At 41.7% G+C, this 19,348-nt stretch overlaps 1 protein-coding gene across 1 annotated transcript in view; it reads left to right on the top strand.

The window, feature by feature from the left end:
- The first annotated feature begins 9,050 nt into the window (after positions 1 to 9,050).
- The window catches only part of DPT (dermatopontin), a 35,998-nt gene continuing 25,700 nt past the window's right edge, over positions 9,051 to 19,348 (top strand). The window contains exon 1 of the mRNA XM_068986190.1: positions 9,051 to 9,364. Within this exon, the coding sequence (XP_068842291.1) occupies positions 9,060 to 9,364 (305 nt within the window). The 5' untranslated portion in view covers positions 9,051 to 9,059. The remainder of the gene's footprint in view (positions 9,365 to 19,348) is intronic.

Genomic DNA, 19,348 nt, shown 5'->3' with positions numbered 1-19,348 from the left:
AGAAGCAGCAGGCAGATAGTGCTGGAGAACCGACTGGCCGAGATGATGAGAATACTGTCTCCCTGGAGATGAAAGTCACTTTCAAAAGGGCTTGCTAACTGTGCATGAGCTGGATCTTTTGAGATTCCCCAGGATCAGTCACCTTGCTTCCCTACGGGACACAGACTTCAAGTCTTACCTGAGAAAACCTGGCCAAGCCTGGCCAGGCATGTACACACATGGCAACCTGGCATGTACACACATGGCAACCTGGCATGTACAGGATCCTCAGATTGGAACTGGGAAACATGGGTTGATATTCAGACCCTATCACCCATATGTCTGCAACTTCCAAATCTCCTGAATTCTCATCCCTCACTCTCATTCTTCATTGCCCAACCCTGTCCTCCTGACATCTCTTCCCACAAACTCACTCTCAGTGACCTCTGCCATCCACACTCATCATATGGACTAATGCAGCCCCTAAGGGTGGGGAAACAACAGGCTCCAATCTTTGTTCATTCCCAGAAGAATTGCACCAGTCATGTGTCTATGCAAGGACACTCGGCTGCCTGCTGAGCCCTCCGCTGCTCATCACACTAATTTGCATAATGATGCCTCCGATCCAGTGTCTTGTGTTTCTCTGGGGTGATAATGACAACCTCCATTTGTGTCAAGCATTAGAATTTACAAAGGCTTTGGAAGACCACAATTTGATGAGATTCTCACAACAATCTCATGGTGGTTATTATCTCTCGTTTAACAGACAATGGAACAGGTTTGTCTAACTCAGTGGTTCTTGGCCAGGGATGAGTTTATCTCCCGGGGAACAGGTAGCAATGTGGAGGCGTTTTTGGTTGTCACATGTTGCAGAGGCAAGATCTACTGAGATCTACTCAATAGAGGCCAGGGATGCTGCACAGCATCCCACAACATACAGGGCAGTATCCCCAACAAGGAATCACTTGGCTCAAAGTTTCAATAGTTCTAAGGTCGTGAAACTCTGGTCTAGTTTCATTTACTTGCAAAACCAGGATTCTAACCCACTTGTTTAGAGTCCTTGAGCCTCTGCTCTTTTAGGGATCTTGTGCCACCGCTTTCAGGTTTTATCATTACCTTGGTTAATATCATCTCCTGATTACGAGAAAAGGATTGATGATTTCATTGAAGTCCCCTTTATGCCTTGAGCTAGCTATGAAAAATTAGGGCAAGCGACTAATGCTTTCTGAACCTAATTTTCCTCAACCATAAAATGGTTATCCTAGATTAACCGCTGGAAGATTAACTGGCCTGTCCCATGTGAAGCACATGGTAGAGAATCCAACACACAGTAGATGCACTTTATTCTACTCATCCCAATCTTCTCTCCTTAACTTCAGCTCTTACTCTTTCTCTGCTGCCTCCAATATGAGCATTTTTTTTTAACATTTTAACTCTCACAGTTAATTTCAAATGGCAAAAAGGTGGGTTCCATCACAGGAAAGCAAAGGATCACACAAAGAGAGACAAGCTTAAGGAAGAGGAAGACAGCCTGGGTGTGCCGGGGCTATCTTCCTCAGATAAACTGGGAAGCTGATAACATTCTTTTTGGAGGGAAAATATGAATGGTTCAGCAGACACTCACCAGCTTTCCTGAGAGTATGTATATAAGGACCCTGTGTGCATAGCCAGGTGCTGCTAGTAGTAAAGAACCTGTCTGCCAGTGCGGGAGACATAAAAGATACGGGTTTAATCTCTGGGTCAGGAAGATCCCCTGGATGAGGGCATGGCAACCCACTCCAGTATTCTTGCCTGGAGAATCTTATGGACTGAGAAACCTGGCAAGCTACAGTCCGTAAGGTGGCAAAAAGTCAGACATGACTGAAGTGACTTAGCACGCATTTAGCCACAAAGAACTGCATACGTATGAAGTCACTCCAGTCCGTAGAACTGTAGCCAAATCCTCATAATACACAGAAGTTAAAAGGGAAAAAAGTAAGCATGAAAAATTGGAATTCTCCAATAATTTTCAGTCCATATTTTAGGTTAAGTATCTGTTCATCTGGGGCTATCACCTTCCTCTAGGCACTAGGAAGAGCCATGTCCTCTGCCTTTAATACCTTGTCCATGGAGCCAACAGGTTTTATCTATTAATAGTAGATTTAGATCAACTCTAGAGTGACACTGTAAATATACGCTGTTCTAACTGACAATGTTCCCTCAAAGCTCAGTTGGTAAAGAATCCACCTGCAATTCACGAGACCCTGGTTTGATTTCTGGGTCGGGAAGATCCACCGGTGAAGGGATAGGCTACCCTCTCCAGTATTCTTGGCTTCCCTTGTGGCTCAGCTGGTAAAAATTTCTGCCTGCAATGTGGGAGGCCGGGGTTTAATCCCTGGGTTGGGAAGATTCCCAGGAGAAGGGAAAGGCTGCCCAGTCCAGTATTCTGGCCTAAAGAGTTCCATGGACTGTATAGTCCATGGGGTTGCAAAGAGTCAGACTTGACTGAGCAACTTTCACTTTCACTTTCAACTGACAATGTACAACAGAATCTGCTCTAGTCCTAAAAGTCGAAAAGTAATTCACTTGAAGGGAAGTGTTGATTCAAAGGCTAGTGTGGGAGTTCCCCATTGAGATCAGGGCAAACAATGTATTCAGAATTTCTTAAGAATGAACTATATCTCTGAGGAAGCTGCCAGGAAGGACCAGGTCCAGGCTTAGTCTCACCAGAGTGACTGTGGCTTTCCACAACTTTCAGAAGAACTTAGGCCTAATAGCAAGTATTGGTGAGGATGCAGAGAAATGAAACACTCATACACAGCTGGTAGGAATGCAAAATGGTGCAGTTACTGCATTGGAAAGCAGCCTGGTGGTTCCTCAAAAAGTTAACAATAGTTACCATATAGCCCCCAAACTCCACTCTTAAGTACTCATCCAAGGGAAATTAAAACATATGGCCACACAAAAACTTATATGTAAATGTTTGTAGCAACAATGTTCATGACCAAAAGCTGAAAACAACTCAAATTTCCATCAGCTTATGATGGGTAAATATCAGTGGAATGTCTATACAGTGGAATATTGTTTGGCAATGAAAATAAATAAAGTGCTGACACATGCTATAGCATGGAAGAAGCTTGGGGAAAAACATGCTAAGTAAAAGACCATCCATGAAAGAACACATATTGAATGATTCCACTTACATGAAATGTCCAGATTAGACCAATTCATGGACAGAATGTAAACTGGTGGCTACCAAGGGCTAAATGGTTGAGGAAAAGTGGAGAGTGATTGCTAATGGTATAGCATTTTAGAATTTCTTGTTGGATGATAAAAATGTTCCAAAATTTATTGTGGTTATGGTGGTACAACTCTGTGAATATACTCAAAGCCATTGAATTTTGTGCCTTAAATGGTGAAATGTATGATGTATGAAGTGTATCTCAATAAAGATATTAGAAGAAGAAGGAGGAGGAAAAGAAAGGAGAAGAAAAAAAAAAAGGAAGAATCATCCAATCATTGGAATGCTCATGGGCAGAATCTCTCCAGAACATCTCAAGTCCATTATTACTAGGAAGTCAGAGATCCCAGTGGTTACACTGTGGGCTCTGGCATAAATATGAATGGTTTTGGTCAGATAGGCATTAGCATCACTATATTACTCCTTACCAAGTGACTCCTGAAATTTGGCTACTGTTTTCTGAGATGACTTGTGTGTAGTGGTTCTACAGCATGCATCAGGTCACCTGCAGGGCTTGTAAAATTGAATACTGTTGGGCCCCACCCCAGCGTGTCTGATTCAGTATGTCTGGAGTAGAGCCAGAGAATCAGCCTGCCATGCAGGAGACCCCGGCTTAATTCCTGGGTCGGGAAGATCCACTGGAGAAGGGATAGGCTACTAACTCCAGTATTCCTGGGCTTCTCTTGTGGCTCAGCTGGTAAAGAATCCACCTGCAATGCAGGAGACCTGGGTTGGGAAAATCCGCTGGAGAAGGGAAAGGCTACCCACTTCAGTATTCTGGCCTGGAGAATTCCATGGACTATATAGTTCATGGGGTCACAAAGAGTCAGACACGACTGAATGACTTTCACTTCACAGGCCCAGAGAATTCGAGCTACCAATAATTTTCCAAGTGATGTTGATGTTGCGGGTCCTAGAACCACACTTTGAAAACTATCAATTTAATACTTAGTTTTCAAAGTTCCCCAGGGCCTACTGAGCATACTTTGCCAATAAAAGCAGAAATTCATAATGTGAATTAGTGTGCGTGTGTGTTTAATATTTATTTGTTTGGCTGTAGCAGGCCTTAGTTGTGGCAAGTGGTATCTTCTCTCTTGTAGCATATGGAATCTTTAGTTGTGGTATGTGGGATCTTGTTCTCTGACCAGAGATAGAACTCAGGTCCCCTGCATTGAGAGCATGGAGTCTTAGCCACTGGACCACCAGGGAAGGCACAGTGTGTGTTTTAATATTAATAAACGTATAAATATTTTATTTGGAAATTATTTCTAAATGTTGATGTACTAGTGTAATTGGTAGACTATAGTTTTGTTAAAATGATGAAAGGAATCACAGACTAGGATCAGAAGATCTGGGGATCATGACCTTCCAGCTCTAGGAATTTGAACCAAAAAACTTCCTGACCACAGTTTTCTTACCTGTGGAAATAAAAAATCACAATAATGCCTCACTACTATATAAGGCTGTGAGAAAGATAATATAAGAACCTAGTTGAAAATACATGGTGAGCTGTACATGCATTAAACTCATATTCTTTTTTTGCTTTAAAAAAATTAATTTTATTGGAGTATAGTTGCTTAACAATGTTGTGTTAGTTTCTGCTATACAGCAAAATGAATCAGTTAAAGATTTCCTTCACATTTACATCATCACAGAATAGAATTTCCTATGCTATGCAATAGGTTCTCATTAGTTATCTATTTCATACATAGTAATGTATGTATGTCAATCCAATCTCCAAACTTACATTCTTTCTAAAAAAATTTTATTGGAATATAGCTTCTTTACAATGTATATTAGTTTCTCCTATACAGCATGACCTTATTTACAAAGCAGAAATAGAGATACAGACATAGAGAACAAATGTATGGATACCAAGGTGGGGTAGAGGGGGATGGATGAATTGGGAGTTTGGGGTTGATGTATATACATGATTGATACTATGCATACACTTACATTCTTTCAACTGGTAGTATATAAGCAGTCTGTAGTATAGTCACATGAACAGTATATAGAAATGAACTACTGATATTCAACGACATGGATGGATCTTGAAAACATTTCTAGTGAAAGGAATCAGACAAAAGATAGCATGCTGTATGATTCCACCTATGGAATATCCTAGAAAAGGCAAAACTCCAGTAACAGAAAGTAGTTCAGTGGTTACCAGTGGCTGGATATTGGGAAGGATTTGACTACCAAAGGGTGTAAGGGAGATTGAGGGTTGATGGTACTATTCTATGTTTTGATTATGGTGCTGGATGAATGACTGTATGCTGAACACAGAAGAGATGAATTTTCTTATATGTAAATATTCCTCATCAAAAAGAAAACGTGGAAGGGAAAACCACCAAAGGATAAAATGTGACTTTATTCAGATTGAACTCATTATATATTGAAAAGCTAACCACAGTTTCTAGGTATAGCTGGGTCCAGTTTCAGCAGCTCAGAAGGATGCTTAAGTGTAGAGATAATGCCCAATTTATCTTTCCAGAGGCCCATAGTATATCCACACGTGACCTAAAATTCTGAGTAGCTTGCAAATTGGTATTCCATACTTATGCACATGCTCAGTCATTCAGTCCCATCCAAATCTGTGCAGTTCTATGGGCTGTAGCCCTACAGGCTCCTCTGTCCATGGACTTCTCTAGGCAAGAACATTAAAGTGAATTACCATGCCCTCCTCCAGGGAATCTTCCTGACACAGGGATTGAACCTGTGTCTCTTATGTCTCCTGCATTAGGTGGGTTCTTTACCACTAACACTACCTGGGAAGCCCATTCCATGCTTATACTCAGGGTTAAAAGATATTGGGCTGGGAACTTGAAAGCAGGGTTAGGATGGGAGATTGAGATTGACGTATATAAAACAGATAACTATTCCTAAGTATTTTATTCTTTTTGTTGCAATGAAACAATTCCATTCACCATTGCAACGAAAAGAATAAAATACTTAGGAATATATCTACCTAAAGAAACTAAAGACCTATATATAGAAAATTATAAAACACTGATGAAAGAAATCAAAGAGGGCACTAATAGATGGAGAAATATACCATGTTCATGGATCAGAAGAATCAATATAGTGAAAATGAGTATACTACCCAAAGCAATCTACCCAAAGCATTGAGTATACTACTCAATGCAATCCCTATCAAGCTACCAGTGGTATTTTTCACAGAGCTAGAACAAATAATTTCACAATTTGTATGGAAATACAAAAAAACTCAAATAGCCAAAGCAATCTTGAGAAAGAAGAATGGAACTGGAGGAATCAACCTGCCTGACTTCAGGCTCTACTACAAAGCCACAGTCATCAAGACAGTATGGTAATGGCACAAAGACAGAAATATAGATCAATGAAACAAAATAGAAAGCCCAGAGATAAATCCACACACCTATGGACAGCTTATCTTCGACAAAGGAGGCAAGAATATACAATGGATTAAAGACAATCTCTTTAACAGGTGGTTCTGGGAAAACTAGTCAACCATTTGTAAAAGAATGAAACTAGATCACTTTCTAACACCATACACAAAAATAAATTCAAAATGGATTAAAGATCTAAACATAAGACCAGAAACTATAAAACTCCTAGAGGAGAACATAGGCAAAACACTCTCAGACATAAATCACAGCAGGATCCTCTATGATCCACCTCCCTGAATACTCAAAATAAAAGCAAAAATAAACAAATGGGATCTAATTAAAATTAAAAGCTTCTGCACAACAAAGGAAACTATAAGCAAGGTGAAAAGACAGCCTTCTGAATGGGAGAAAATAATAGCAAATGAAGCAACTGACAAACAACTAATCTCAAAAATATACAAGCAACTCCTGCAGCTCAATTCCAGAAAAATGAACGACCCAATCAAAAAATGGGCCAAAGAACTAAATAGTCATTTCTCCAAAGAAGACATACAAATGGCTAACAAACACATGAAAAGATGCTCAACATCACTTATTATCAGAGAAATGCAAATCAAAACCACAATGAGGTATCATTTCACACCAGTCACAATGGCAGCGATCCAAAAGTCTACAGACAATAAATGCTGGAGAGGGTGTGGAGAAAAGAGAACCCTCTTACACTGTTGGTGGGAATGCAAACTAGTACAGCCACTATGGAGAACGGTGTGGAGATTCCTTTAAAAATTGCAAATAGAACTACCTTATGACCCAGCAATCCCACTGCTGGGCATACCCACCGAGGAAATCAGAATTGAAAGAGACACGTGTACCGCAATGATCATCACAACACTGTTTCTAATAGCCAGGACATGGAAACAACCTAGATGTCCATCAGCAAATGGATGAATAAGAAAGCTGTGGTACATATACACAAAGTAGTATTACTCAGCCATTAAAAAGAATACATTTGAATCAGTTCTAATGAGGTGGATGAAACTGGAGCCTATTATACAGAGTGAAGCAAGCCAGAAAGAAAAACACCAATACAGTATACTAACACATATATATGGAATTTAGAAAGATGGTAATGATAACCCTCTATGCAAGACAGCAAAAGAGACACAGATGTTTAAAATGGAATTTTGGACTCTGTGGGAGAGGGAGAGGATGGGATAATTTGGGAGAATGGCATTGAAAAATGTATACTATCATGTAAGAAATGAATCACCAACTATGTTCGATACAGGATACAGGATGCTTGAGGCTGGTGCACAGGGATGATCCAGAGAGATGATATGGGGTGGGAGGTGGGAGAGGGGTTCAGGATTGGGAACTCATGTATACCTGTGGCTGATTCATGTCAATGTATGGCAAAACCAATACAGTATTGTAAAGTAAAATAAAGTAAAAATAAAAATTAAAAAAATAAAATAAAAATGGGAAGATAAAAAAAAATAAAACAGATAACTAACAAGAACCTACTGTGTACCACAGGGGTAAAAAGAAGGTATAATCTGTTTGTAGGACATTTATTAAATTAACCTTAAAATGCATTCCAATATACAGTAGGAACAGTCAAAAATTGATTGACTCCACTTATAGCTGCTGCTGCTGCTGCTGCTAAGTCACTTCAGTCATGTCCGACTCTGTGTGACCCCTAGAGCAGTCAAATTCATAGAATCAAAAAGTACCTTGTTAGCTTCCAGAGACCAGGGGGTGGAGACTGATATGGGGAGGGGGAATGGGGAGTTAGTGTTTAATGGGAACAGAGTTTCAATTAAGGAAAGTGAAAATTTTGGGAGATGGTTGTTGGTGAGATTTATACAGCAATGTGAATGTACTTGGTGCCACTGAACTGTACAGTTAAATATGGTTAAAATAGTATGTTTTATATTAAGGGACTTACCACACACACACACAAAGAAAAACGTTTAAAAAAGCAGGCATCCAGGCTTATAGAAATCTAAATGATTCTGTTCCTTCATCCTATTATTTTGGTGTTTTGAAATCTCATTCTGCATATTTATGTGGTCCTGGAAGGGTGGTTGGTGGTTTGGAGAATAAATACAGGGGTTTGCTAGTGGTGGGTGAAGTTGGGGGCAGAGAGAGGTGAGGTGCTAAGAGAGGAGGGACAAACACACTGTTTTTATTCTAACACTGTTTCTAAGGAGTGTGAAACATTTGCTTTTATAATCTAACTGCTAATTTTTTCCTTCTCTGGGAGTTTCTTCCGTTTGCATGTTCCTTACATTTTCTTAGAATTCCACCTTAAAACAAACTGAATGTACTTATGGCCAATATTTCCACGCCGAAAAGTTTTGCTTAAACGATGACACACTGCAGTTGGAGCCTGCTCACCCACATCTGGAAGCCACATGTCAGCAGCAGCTGTATAAAACCAGCAGCCCAGCAGACATAGGGTGACATTTTTTGCCAGAAGCCCAGACGGCATGGACCTCACTCTTCTGTGGGTGCTTCTGCCACTGGTCACCGTGGCCTGGGGGCAGTATGGTGACTATGGGTACTCCTATCATCAGTACCACGACTACAGTGATGATGGGTGGGTGAATCTGAACCGGCAGGGCTTCAGCTACCAGTGTCCCCATGGGCAGGTGGTGGTGGCCGTGAGGAGCATCTTCAACAAGAAGGAAGGTTCCGACAGACAGTGGAACTACGCCTGTATGCCCACACCCCAGAGCCTGGGGGAGCCTACGGAGTGCTGGTGGGAGGAGATCAACAGGGCTGGAAAGGAATGGTAAGAGCCAGCGTGCTGCACACGGCTGGTGATGCAGCAACATACCCCTCTCGCTGGGGGAGGCTTGACCCGCAGGGGATAGAGCTCACTGGAGACTGGGCAAATCCTACCAGGATCCTTTCCACTGCATGCTCCGGGTGTGGCAGGGTCGATGCTGAGCAGACCACATTACAGGACAAAAACCCACGATGGGGTGGAGGGGTGTCCATGGCAGATGGACTTCTCCGTGGCTCTCAGTTTGGTCCAGGGACTAGTATGGCTTTGTGAAACATTTACTAGTTTGCCAAAAGATAAGTACAGAAACTGAAAGTCTTTGTGAAACTTTGTAGCAATTCAATTTTGCTGTGACATCCAAATGGCACTTTAGTATGGTAATAACTTATTCGGACTATCTTACAAAAAAAGTATTGGTACCCAGTAGATTGGGGAAAATAAACAACAGAACCTTCACCACAGTTTGAGAATTGATTTAAGGCTACTGAGTGGGGGAAGAGGGGTCAAAGAAATTTAAGCCAAGAGAAGTGAAATGAAATAGCTTTTAGCCATCCCAATTAAATGTGCCCTCTCAGTTTTGAGTACCAAGGTCCTTCTCTGTCTGCATTTAAAATGGATTTCATTGCTGGGAAATAGTTTATTGAAATCCTTTGGGAGAAGTCTTCTCATTGAACTGGGTTCTGCAATGGTTAATGACACAGAAATGGCCTGAGCCTCTGTCTCCACTGTGGCGTGTGACTGTCTCACACTAGTATTTGGTCAGAGCCCATCCCAGAAGCTATGCACTATGAGGCCAGTTAGTCACAGCAGCCTGCATGGGGGCAAGGCCATGGAGTGGGTTGGGGGAGAGGGTGAAGGCAGACTTAGGGGGAGGCTGGCCTGGGGAGGAGGAAGCCCAGCTGGCTGGTTGCTGCTATGGTAACTGTGCAGAGGAGATTCTACTGAGGGGTCTCCATGGGCATGTGGTGGATTGGGGCTTAGGGGTGGTCAAGCACAAAATTCTGAGTGTCACTCCACCAGCACAGAGATGAAAGGTCAGGAGGAAAAGACTGATGGGTGGAGGAGCCAGGCAATAAAGAGGACTTCTAAGCAATAAAAACAGCTGTCATTGATTGCTTAACCCAACCAAGCACCATGCTGAGTGCTTTAAATCTATAAGTCACTTTATAGGTAGATAAACTGCTGTTTAGAGATCAGGGGTTTCCTCAACTGGAAAACGGTCGATCCAGGATTTGGATCCAGCGAGTCTCAGCTCCAGAGCATAAGTGCTTAGCCTTGGTGATGGGCTACTTGAGAGTCTGCTGCCCCACTGCATGGGCTCAGTCCGCATGGGTCAGGGTGGTAGGGACTGGATTCAGGGCAGTTCTTCATCCCGGGGAGGGAGGGCTCTGTAAGATGACAGCAGAAGCTAGTCCTGGAGGGATGGGGTCAGCTTGGTTACTGCCAGGACTGAGGGGCTCAGCCAGCCTGCAAAAGGGATGGGGGTAATGGTTCATAGCTGCAGGTGGGAGCCCCTTTATCAGGCCTTATTCATCCATCCCCACTGCCTCCAGCAAGCATATTTAATTATCTAAAACCCTTCCAGACAGATGGCTGACTCAGAGTCCAGCCTTACCTCAATGACAGTCTCCAGCGGCTTCCCGTAGGCAGGCCATTGCCTGGCACAGAGCCTGGGGATGACCTAATTACAACTGTCTGTCTAGTCCTCCAATTTAGGGGACCAGTAGATGGGTGGGGCCCCTTTCTAATGGCCCCTTTTAGAGCCACACAAAATAGCACTCGGATGATTTTTTAAATCCTAAAGGAAGAGCCCTGGACTCTGAATCAGGAGGCCTGAACTTGGATCCTGCTCCTGAAGACAACTTGCCTGGTGACCTTGGACCTTGGGTTCAGCTCTCTAGGCTCCCACCTCATTTGGAAAATGAGCAGTTAGACTGCCTAATCTTGTAGGGCTCCAAGGCTCCTAATCTCTGCTTGGCTTTGAAAATACAGCTGGATTGTTTTTTCATTCTGTTGATCTTTGTGTTTATCCCTGCTAGGGAGAGAAGGCAAATTGTGTTTAGTTTCAAACTTGCCAATGTGTGACTTGTTTGTCCCAAACTATTTGAAGAAAAACACAAGAGGGAGTGCAAATTATATGATTTTGTTTGGCCAATGGAAAGCAAATGAGAAGCTGACAGACACAATCTCTCTTCCACCATCATTCCTCCACATTTTTGATTGTGCAGAGTCAAATGATTTTTTTTTTCTTTCCCCCTTTCCACCCTCTGTTGTCTCCGTCTCCTCCTCCATTAATCACAGAGTAAAAAAAAAAAAAAAAAATGTACAAATGAAAACCAGTAGGACTCAGCTGCCCCAAGACTGATCCCAATTACCCCAGAGGCATTTTTGTTAGATGATTATTGCTTTTAGTTTAGCCTCCAGTCTCAGTGAAAAAATCAGAAGGAGAGAAATTTTTCATAAACTGGGGGGCAATTATATCTTCCCATTGACTGTGGGTTCTTAATCTATTCTGGGGGAAGAGTTGATAGCTTTGTACAATATGGCTGCCTTGTATAACTACATTTGCTTGCAAGCTTAGTTTTAAAGGGGATGGGGGAGTCTCAAACACAGATATGACAAAAATACATAGGATCTGCTAAAGACCCTTGTTAATTGGAGCACAGTCTTTAAAAATTGCTTCCGACATGTCTGAGTTGACTTGTAACACGGCTGTTTGCTAGGGCTTCTCTGTTGAAAAATCACTTCTTCAGGTGCCAGATTCTGAAGTGTGCATGCTGGCCCCTACTTACAACTGCTTGGAGGCTTTACCTTGGTCCCATGAGTGGCATTTTGCCATCTCAGAGCATGCCCCAGTTGTTCTCAGGGAATCTTCTCAAACTTGGGTTGACCCAGGCTGTAGGACATGTGGGTCCCATGTGGAACAAAGTGGAGCTAAAATTTGTTAGTGAGGTTGAGCTGGAGTGTGGTGAGAGGAGCTCTGGTTTTAGAATCAGGAAATTTTGATTCACAGCTCCTTTTCCTATCATCTCTGAGCACTGTGGTCTTGGGCATTCAATTTCTCATTCTGGAAAAAAAGTGTAATACCCATATTGCAAGCTGTTAGGGAGAAGTACTGTGATGCTCACAAGCCAAAGTGTAGGAGAACTCTGACACAAATCTAAAACAAATTCCTGGCACATCATGGGCAGTCAACAAAGATTTTGTGAATCTGTAATTTGACCAGGCTGATTAAAGAGGCATGTCAGCTTTACATGGAGTCTGAATTCAGAAGAATATTCAGTCTCCTGGCTTTTGATTTTTTCCCAGGTCCTCAAAGAATTCCCAAGAAGACATTTCAAAATGGCAGCTTGTTTTGGAGTTGACTATTTGAATTTAATTATTCACCAAAGATAAGCCACGTGATAGACAAGAGGAAACCACATTACTTCCACCACATTCCAAAATCATGAGCTACTCCAAAAGCATATCTACTATTTAGTATAAATTTTGGCAGTTTTATACTTGACTAAAAGGTACAGGCTCACATAAGAGCATATGAGTCAGCCTGTTAAGCTGAAGTAGCCATAGATAAAGGTACCACCTCAAAAATATAAGAAGTTGCAATAGCATACCCAGTACAGAATATGCCATTGCCATCTTTTAAATAAGAACTGTCAGTGAGCCAAGAATAATCAGTTACCCAGAGAACTGATGGTCACCAGAAGTCAGTAGGTCATCCCATCAGTGTTAAGCAATCATGAGGAACTTCATCAGTGCCAGAGGGGAGAAGAGTAGCAGCGTCAAGATTATTACAACCTAAATGAGTGGTGCGAGGAACAGTTAGCCAAAGGACTTCTTATGAGGTGAGGCAGCTGACTGAGAAATGTTCAGTGTGATGAAAATTCAGGAGAACTTCTACTGAGGTACAAAAATGGTTAAATGGTTCTGTCTCAAACCTCCACTCTCAGTCCTTAAGTTTTCTCATCAGTAAAATAGGAGCATTGGGATCCCCTGTGGCTCGGATGGTAGAGTCTGCCTGTAAGTGGGACACCTGGGTTCGATCCCACATCAGGAAGATCCCCTGGAGAAGCGAATGGCTACCTACTCCAATATTCTTGCCTGGAGAACCCCATGGACAGAGGAGCCTGTTGGGCTACAGTCCATAGGGTTGCAAAGAGTTGGACATGACTGAACAACTAACATAACATATGGGGACTAGTATAAGGGACAATGAGGTGTTGAGCCTTATAATCTAATATGATTTTTATGCTTTGAAGGGCTTCTTTACTTATAGGATATTGATTAATTCTGGGAAGAGGTTTTAAGGGATCTGTTTGAAACTGGATGTGCAGTGGGCTAATTTTCCTGATATCAGCTGGAGATTTTGCCACAAAGAGGGTGGTAATTGATTCAGTAGAAGCAGATGCTCAGTTGTTTCCAGAATCAGCTCTAGTACCATCAAGAGCAAAACAAATAAATGTCAAAGAGTCACTTAATTCACCTGGTGGAATGCTTTGATGACTATTGTCAAATTCTAGAATTGTTTCTCCTTTTAGGAAAAAGTGCTGTATATTTCTTTGGCTTTCCTGGTGGTTCAATGTTAAAGAAACCACCTGCCAATGAGGGAGATGCAGGTTCAATCCCTCAGTCAGTAAGATCCCCTGGAGAAGGAAACGGCAACCCACTCCAGTATTCTTGCCTGGAAAATCCCATAGACAGAGATGCCTGGTGGGCTATAGTCCAAGAGGTCGCAGAGATTTGGAGATGACTTAGTGACTGAGCATGCACTCGTGCCTGTATACATCTCTAAGAAGTCTTCACCTAATAAATGGAAGGGAAAAGAAACTAAGGGGAAAAGGTATGTGCCTCTTAAAAGGCCTAAGCAAAAGGGAATATATTCAGAGACAGAAATCTCATGAGGTTTATTAGAGATTTCCCACTATTTGAATTGTTTTAGTACTACAGGCAAGGGCTGATTGAAGTAGTGCAGTTGAGTACCCGGAACATGGCTCCAGTGTCAGTTAGAACTGGAAGAGTTTCACCCTCAACCTGGACAAATTTTCTTCAAGTCATTTAAGACGGATGATTGGGATGAGCTCCTTTTGCTCCCAGGAATCCAGTCATTGAGGACTGGGAGGATGTTGGAAAGGTTGATTAAAGGGCTGAAGGCAACTAAAGCCCTTAAATTTGTAGCAAATTATTTTCCAATGTCCTGACTTTTTGCAAAAATAGCAGAAAGTTAGGGGAAGGGGTTCACTTAGAGGCCTTCATTTGCTGAAGTTGAAGATTAAGAATTTTGGCAGTCTTCTTTTTAGGTAACTCATCTAAAGTAAGAGAGGGCTGGTTTATTAGGTTAACTAAGTCTGGAGTGGACACAGTTTCCTATTCCATGCTAGTTCTTTTTACTAGAAGGGAGAGGTCCCGGATCAGCCTGTTACTAAACATAGAGTTTAGAGCTACCCAAATGGAATCAACATCTGGAGAAAGATCAGAATTTGCTTTAAAAATAATCTGAAGTCAGTTGTAATAGTCATAAACACATTCACCAAATTTTTGTGTGCCAGCCTGAATTTTGTTCCAATCAACAGGCTTTAGAAAAGCCCTTGTAATAACTCAATGAATATGTCTAGTGATTGCCTGAGCCTGAACACATAGTAAGTTAGTGTGCTGGTCTCACAGTTGTAATTCTAGAGACCTTTTAGGATTTTTCGTATTAGCTATTTTCATTCGAATTTGGGCGTTGTCTTCACTGACAAGCATATGAACTGACTGATATATGTTGAAGAAACTAGGTTGATAAGTTTGAATGACTAAAGTACTCAGCAAATCTATGAGAATCTTCAGTTACTTTGGGAAGAGGTTTGACTGTGTCTTGCAGTTCAGCTTTAGTCCAGGAAATAGTAGAGATTAAGGGTTGATCCTCTGGGTCCCCAAAAGGCTTAATTTGAAAGGGACAGTTTCTGATCAGTTCAGAGGAAAAGGGATTGGGAAGACCTTCAGAGAAAAGAGGAAGTCTGGCAAGAGAATCAGTATTGAGGGACTGGGGGTCTCTATAGGAGATATAGGGGCTTCCCCAGGGCTTCAGTGGTAAAGAATCCACCTGCAGTGCAGGAGTCACATGAGATGCAGGACTGATCCTTGGGTCAGGAAGATCCCTGGAGGAGGGCTTGGCAACCCACTCCAGTATTCTTGCTTGGAGAGTCCCATGGACAAAGGAGCCTGGTGGGCTACAGTCCATGGGGTCACAAAGAGTCAGACACGTCTGAAGTGACTGAGCACACAAACACATACAGGAGGTGTAGACGGCAAGATAGAGAAGGAGAAAGGTGGCACTGAGGGTGGACGCTGAGCAGGGGGTGCTGAAGTAGAGAGACGAGGTGACAGAGGTGGGGGGAGAGACAGAGAGGCCGAGGAAGAGGAACCCGAGGCTTTGGGAGCCATGGTATCTTTCTTTAAACATTTTCCTCAGTTAATCTGAACATTTTACTTTGCAGAGATGCAATTTTAGTCTCCTGATAATATTTGGAAGCCTCAAAATACCATCAGAATAGGCTTTTCACTTAGCTTTGGAAAATTTAGAGCGACGGTTGTCCAATTTGGTTTTGAGAAAAGTATGCTTAGGGATTTCAAAAGTTCCCCCGGAATGGTCATTGGTATTTTAAATTGCCTTTGGTTAGGCCAATCCAATTTAGTTAGACATAAACATGAAGAATAACCTTGGTTTTCAAACATAAAATGGACCAGGATCACTGTGGGGAAGGGGTACCCTCAAAATATTTAAATAACTGGGATCCCATTTTCTCAGAGCTGTTTTCTCTTGAGTAAGAGAATTATTTTCAAACAACTTAGCTCGAATAGCCCACACTGCATGCAGGTCTAGTATCAGCCAGTTCTAAGACAGCAGTCTGGCCCCAAGAGAGACAGGAAGCTACTCAGCATACTTCCAATAAGACAGCCCCACTCTCCTAAAGGAATGGGCTGATGGCCAGCCAGTTCCAGCTGTATCAGTCTGATTTCAAAAATTGAGTCACAGTGCCAAATGAATATTCTCATAGGGGAACAAGGTCTTAACCAGAAAAGATGAAACCTTAAAATAGATCCTGAATAAAATCTGGAAAGCTTCAAAATGCAACGAGGGTGAAGCTCAGATCCAGGAGAAAGATTTGCTTAAAAACCTCAGGGTCAGTTAGAAAAGCAGTGAGCATCAACAAATTAAGTCTGGGTACCACATCTGTTTGCTTACAAGCCTCAAAGTGATCAAGGATCTTCACTGGATCCCCCAATGGAACACCAAAATGTTGACTTAAAATAAATAGACTGCCAGTTACATCTCCAGAAAACAACGCTTTTGGTTGGGATGAGCAAACGATTACAATTTGGGGTCTACAACCATGGTGAGGCATGTGCAAGTCCCTGTGAAATGGAGAGAACGCTTTTGCGGGGGTAAAAGGAGTTGGGAGGGCTACAGTAAGCATAAAGTCCATGGTTTTTCATTGGTTCCTTTGTGACAAACTCTCATTGGCTGAGCAGCATCACAGGGTATGAGAGCTCCCCCTTCTGGTCCATCTCCTGACTCTATTTAATTGAGATTTCTATTTAATTTTTTAACAGTAGGAACTCAGTTTTTCACAGTGTAATTATAATTGAGACCAAGGTCCTGTCTAGTAAAGAGCAGTCCTTCCTGATTCATTATGCTGGTCATTAAGTACATACTGCGCTCACCTGGAATTTTCTCAGATCACCTCCTCTACACCAATGTCTTTCACCCTCTGCTTACCAATCTGCTTTATGTTTCTTGTGGTGCACTTGTCATTACCTGGTTTGTATTTTTATAGTTTGTTCCTTTCAAAATATAAGCTTCATGAATGTATGGAGTTTGTCTCATTCACCACTGTATAGACTATTTTTCAGCACTAGAATAATACTGGCACATTGTGGGACCCACTAAATATGTAGTGAAATATCAAATAAGATTGGTTAGGGACAATAAACTGCAGAAAATTCTAAAAGAGACGGGAATACCAGACCACCTGACCTGCCTCTTGAGAAACCTATATGCAGGTCAGGAACCAACAGTTAGAACTGGACATGGAACAACAGACTGGTTCCAAATAGGGAAAGGAGTACATCAAGGCTGTATATTGTCACCCTGCATATTTAACTTATATGCAGAGTACATCATGAAAAATGCTGGGCTGGAAGAAGCACAAGCTGGAATCAAGATTGCTGGGAGAAATATCAATCACCTCAGATATGCAGATGACACCACCCTTTTGGCAGAAAGTGAAGAGGAACTAAAAAGCCTCTTGATGAAAGTGAAAGTGAAGAGTGGAAAAGTTGGCTTAAAGCTCAACATTCAGAAAACGAAGATCATGGCATCTGGTCCCATCACTTCATGGGAAATAGATGGGGAAACGGTGGGAAAAGTGTCAGACTTTATTTTGGGGGGCTCTAAAATCACTGCAGATGGTGATTACAGCCATTAAATTAAAAGACACTTACTCCTTGGAAGGAAAGTTATGACCAACCTAGATAGCATATTGAAAAGCAGAGACATTACTTTGCCAACAAAGGTCTGTCCAGTCAAGGCTATGTTTTTTCCAGTAGTCATATATGGATGTGAGAGTGGGACTGTGAAGAAAGCTGAATGCTGAAAAATTGATGCCTTTGAACTTTGGTGTTGGAGAAGACTCTTGAGAGTCCCTTGGACTGCAAGGAGATCCAACCAGTCCATTCTGAAGGAGATCAGCCCTGGGATTTCTTTGGAGGGAATGATGCTGAAGCTGAAACTCCAGTACTTTGGCCACCTCATGTGAAGAGTTGACACATTGGAAAAGACTCTGATGCTGAGAGGGATTGGGGGCAGGAGGAGAAGGGGCCAACAGAGGATGAGATGACTGGATGGCATCACTGACTCGATGGACATGAGTCTGAGTGAACTCTGGGAGTTGGTGATGGACAGGGAGGCCTGGCGTGCTGCGATTCATGGGGTCGTAAAGAGTCGGACACGACTGAGTAACTGAACTGAACTGAACTGAACTGAGGGACTTCTTTGACAGTCAGTGGTTAAGTATCTACCTTCCAATGCTGGAGGTATGGATTCAATCCCTAGTTGGGAGCTAAGATCTCACATGCCTCATGGTCAAAAAACCAGAACATAAACAGCAAGAGCAATATTGTAACAAATTCAATAAAGACTTTAAAACAGCTCACATTAAAACAAAACAAAACAAAACTTAAAAAAAGACTAGTTAGTTCATTGAGCAGCCCAAATCCCAGCCAATGTCCTCAGTGCCCTCGACAAAGAAGCTTGCAGATCTTCCTGCACAGGAAACCACTTTGGTTACAGTTTTAAATTATTTTATTTTATTTTATATTGTAGTAAAGCTGATTTACAATGTGTTAGGTTCAGCTGTATAGCAAAGTGATTCAATTACATATATATATATATATATATATATATATATATATATATATATATATATATATATTCTTTCTCATTTTTTCCCCCATATAGGTGATTACAGGATAGTGAGTAGAGGTCCCTGTGCTATACAGTAGATCCTTCTTGATTATCTATTTTATTATAGTAGTGTACATATGTTAACCACTAATTCACCCCCTCTCCCCACTACATATATACAATGGAATACTACTCAGCCATGAAAAGAATGAACTTATGCCCTTTGCTGGAACATGGAGGAACCTAGAGATTATCATACTAAGTAAAGTAAGTCAGACAGAGAAAGACAAATAACATATGATATCACTGATATGTGTAATCTAAAAAGTGATACAAATGAACTTCTTTACAAAACAGAAACAAACTCACAGACTTCAAAGACAAGGGTGAGAGTGAAGCAATTGAAAAAGCAATGAAACAGGTCTAATCTGCCAATTAGACCAACTGAAAGCATCACTTGACAGAAAGTGTCTGGACTTAGTCAACAGAAAACCCATAATCTTCTATCAGGATACTGAAAGACTGCATGTTTCTTTGATGATCAG

This window comes from Capricornis sumatraensis, chromosome 14 (assembly GCF_032405125.1).
Source record: "Capricornis sumatraensis isolate serow.1 chromosome 14, serow.2, whole genome shotgun sequence".
Classification (NCBI taxonomy): Eukaryota; Metazoa; Chordata; class Mammalia; order Artiodactyla; family Bovidae; genus Capricornis; species Capricornis sumatraensis.
Note: the sequence above shows the minus strand (reverse complement) of the source record. Positions and strands in the feature narration are given on the sequence as shown.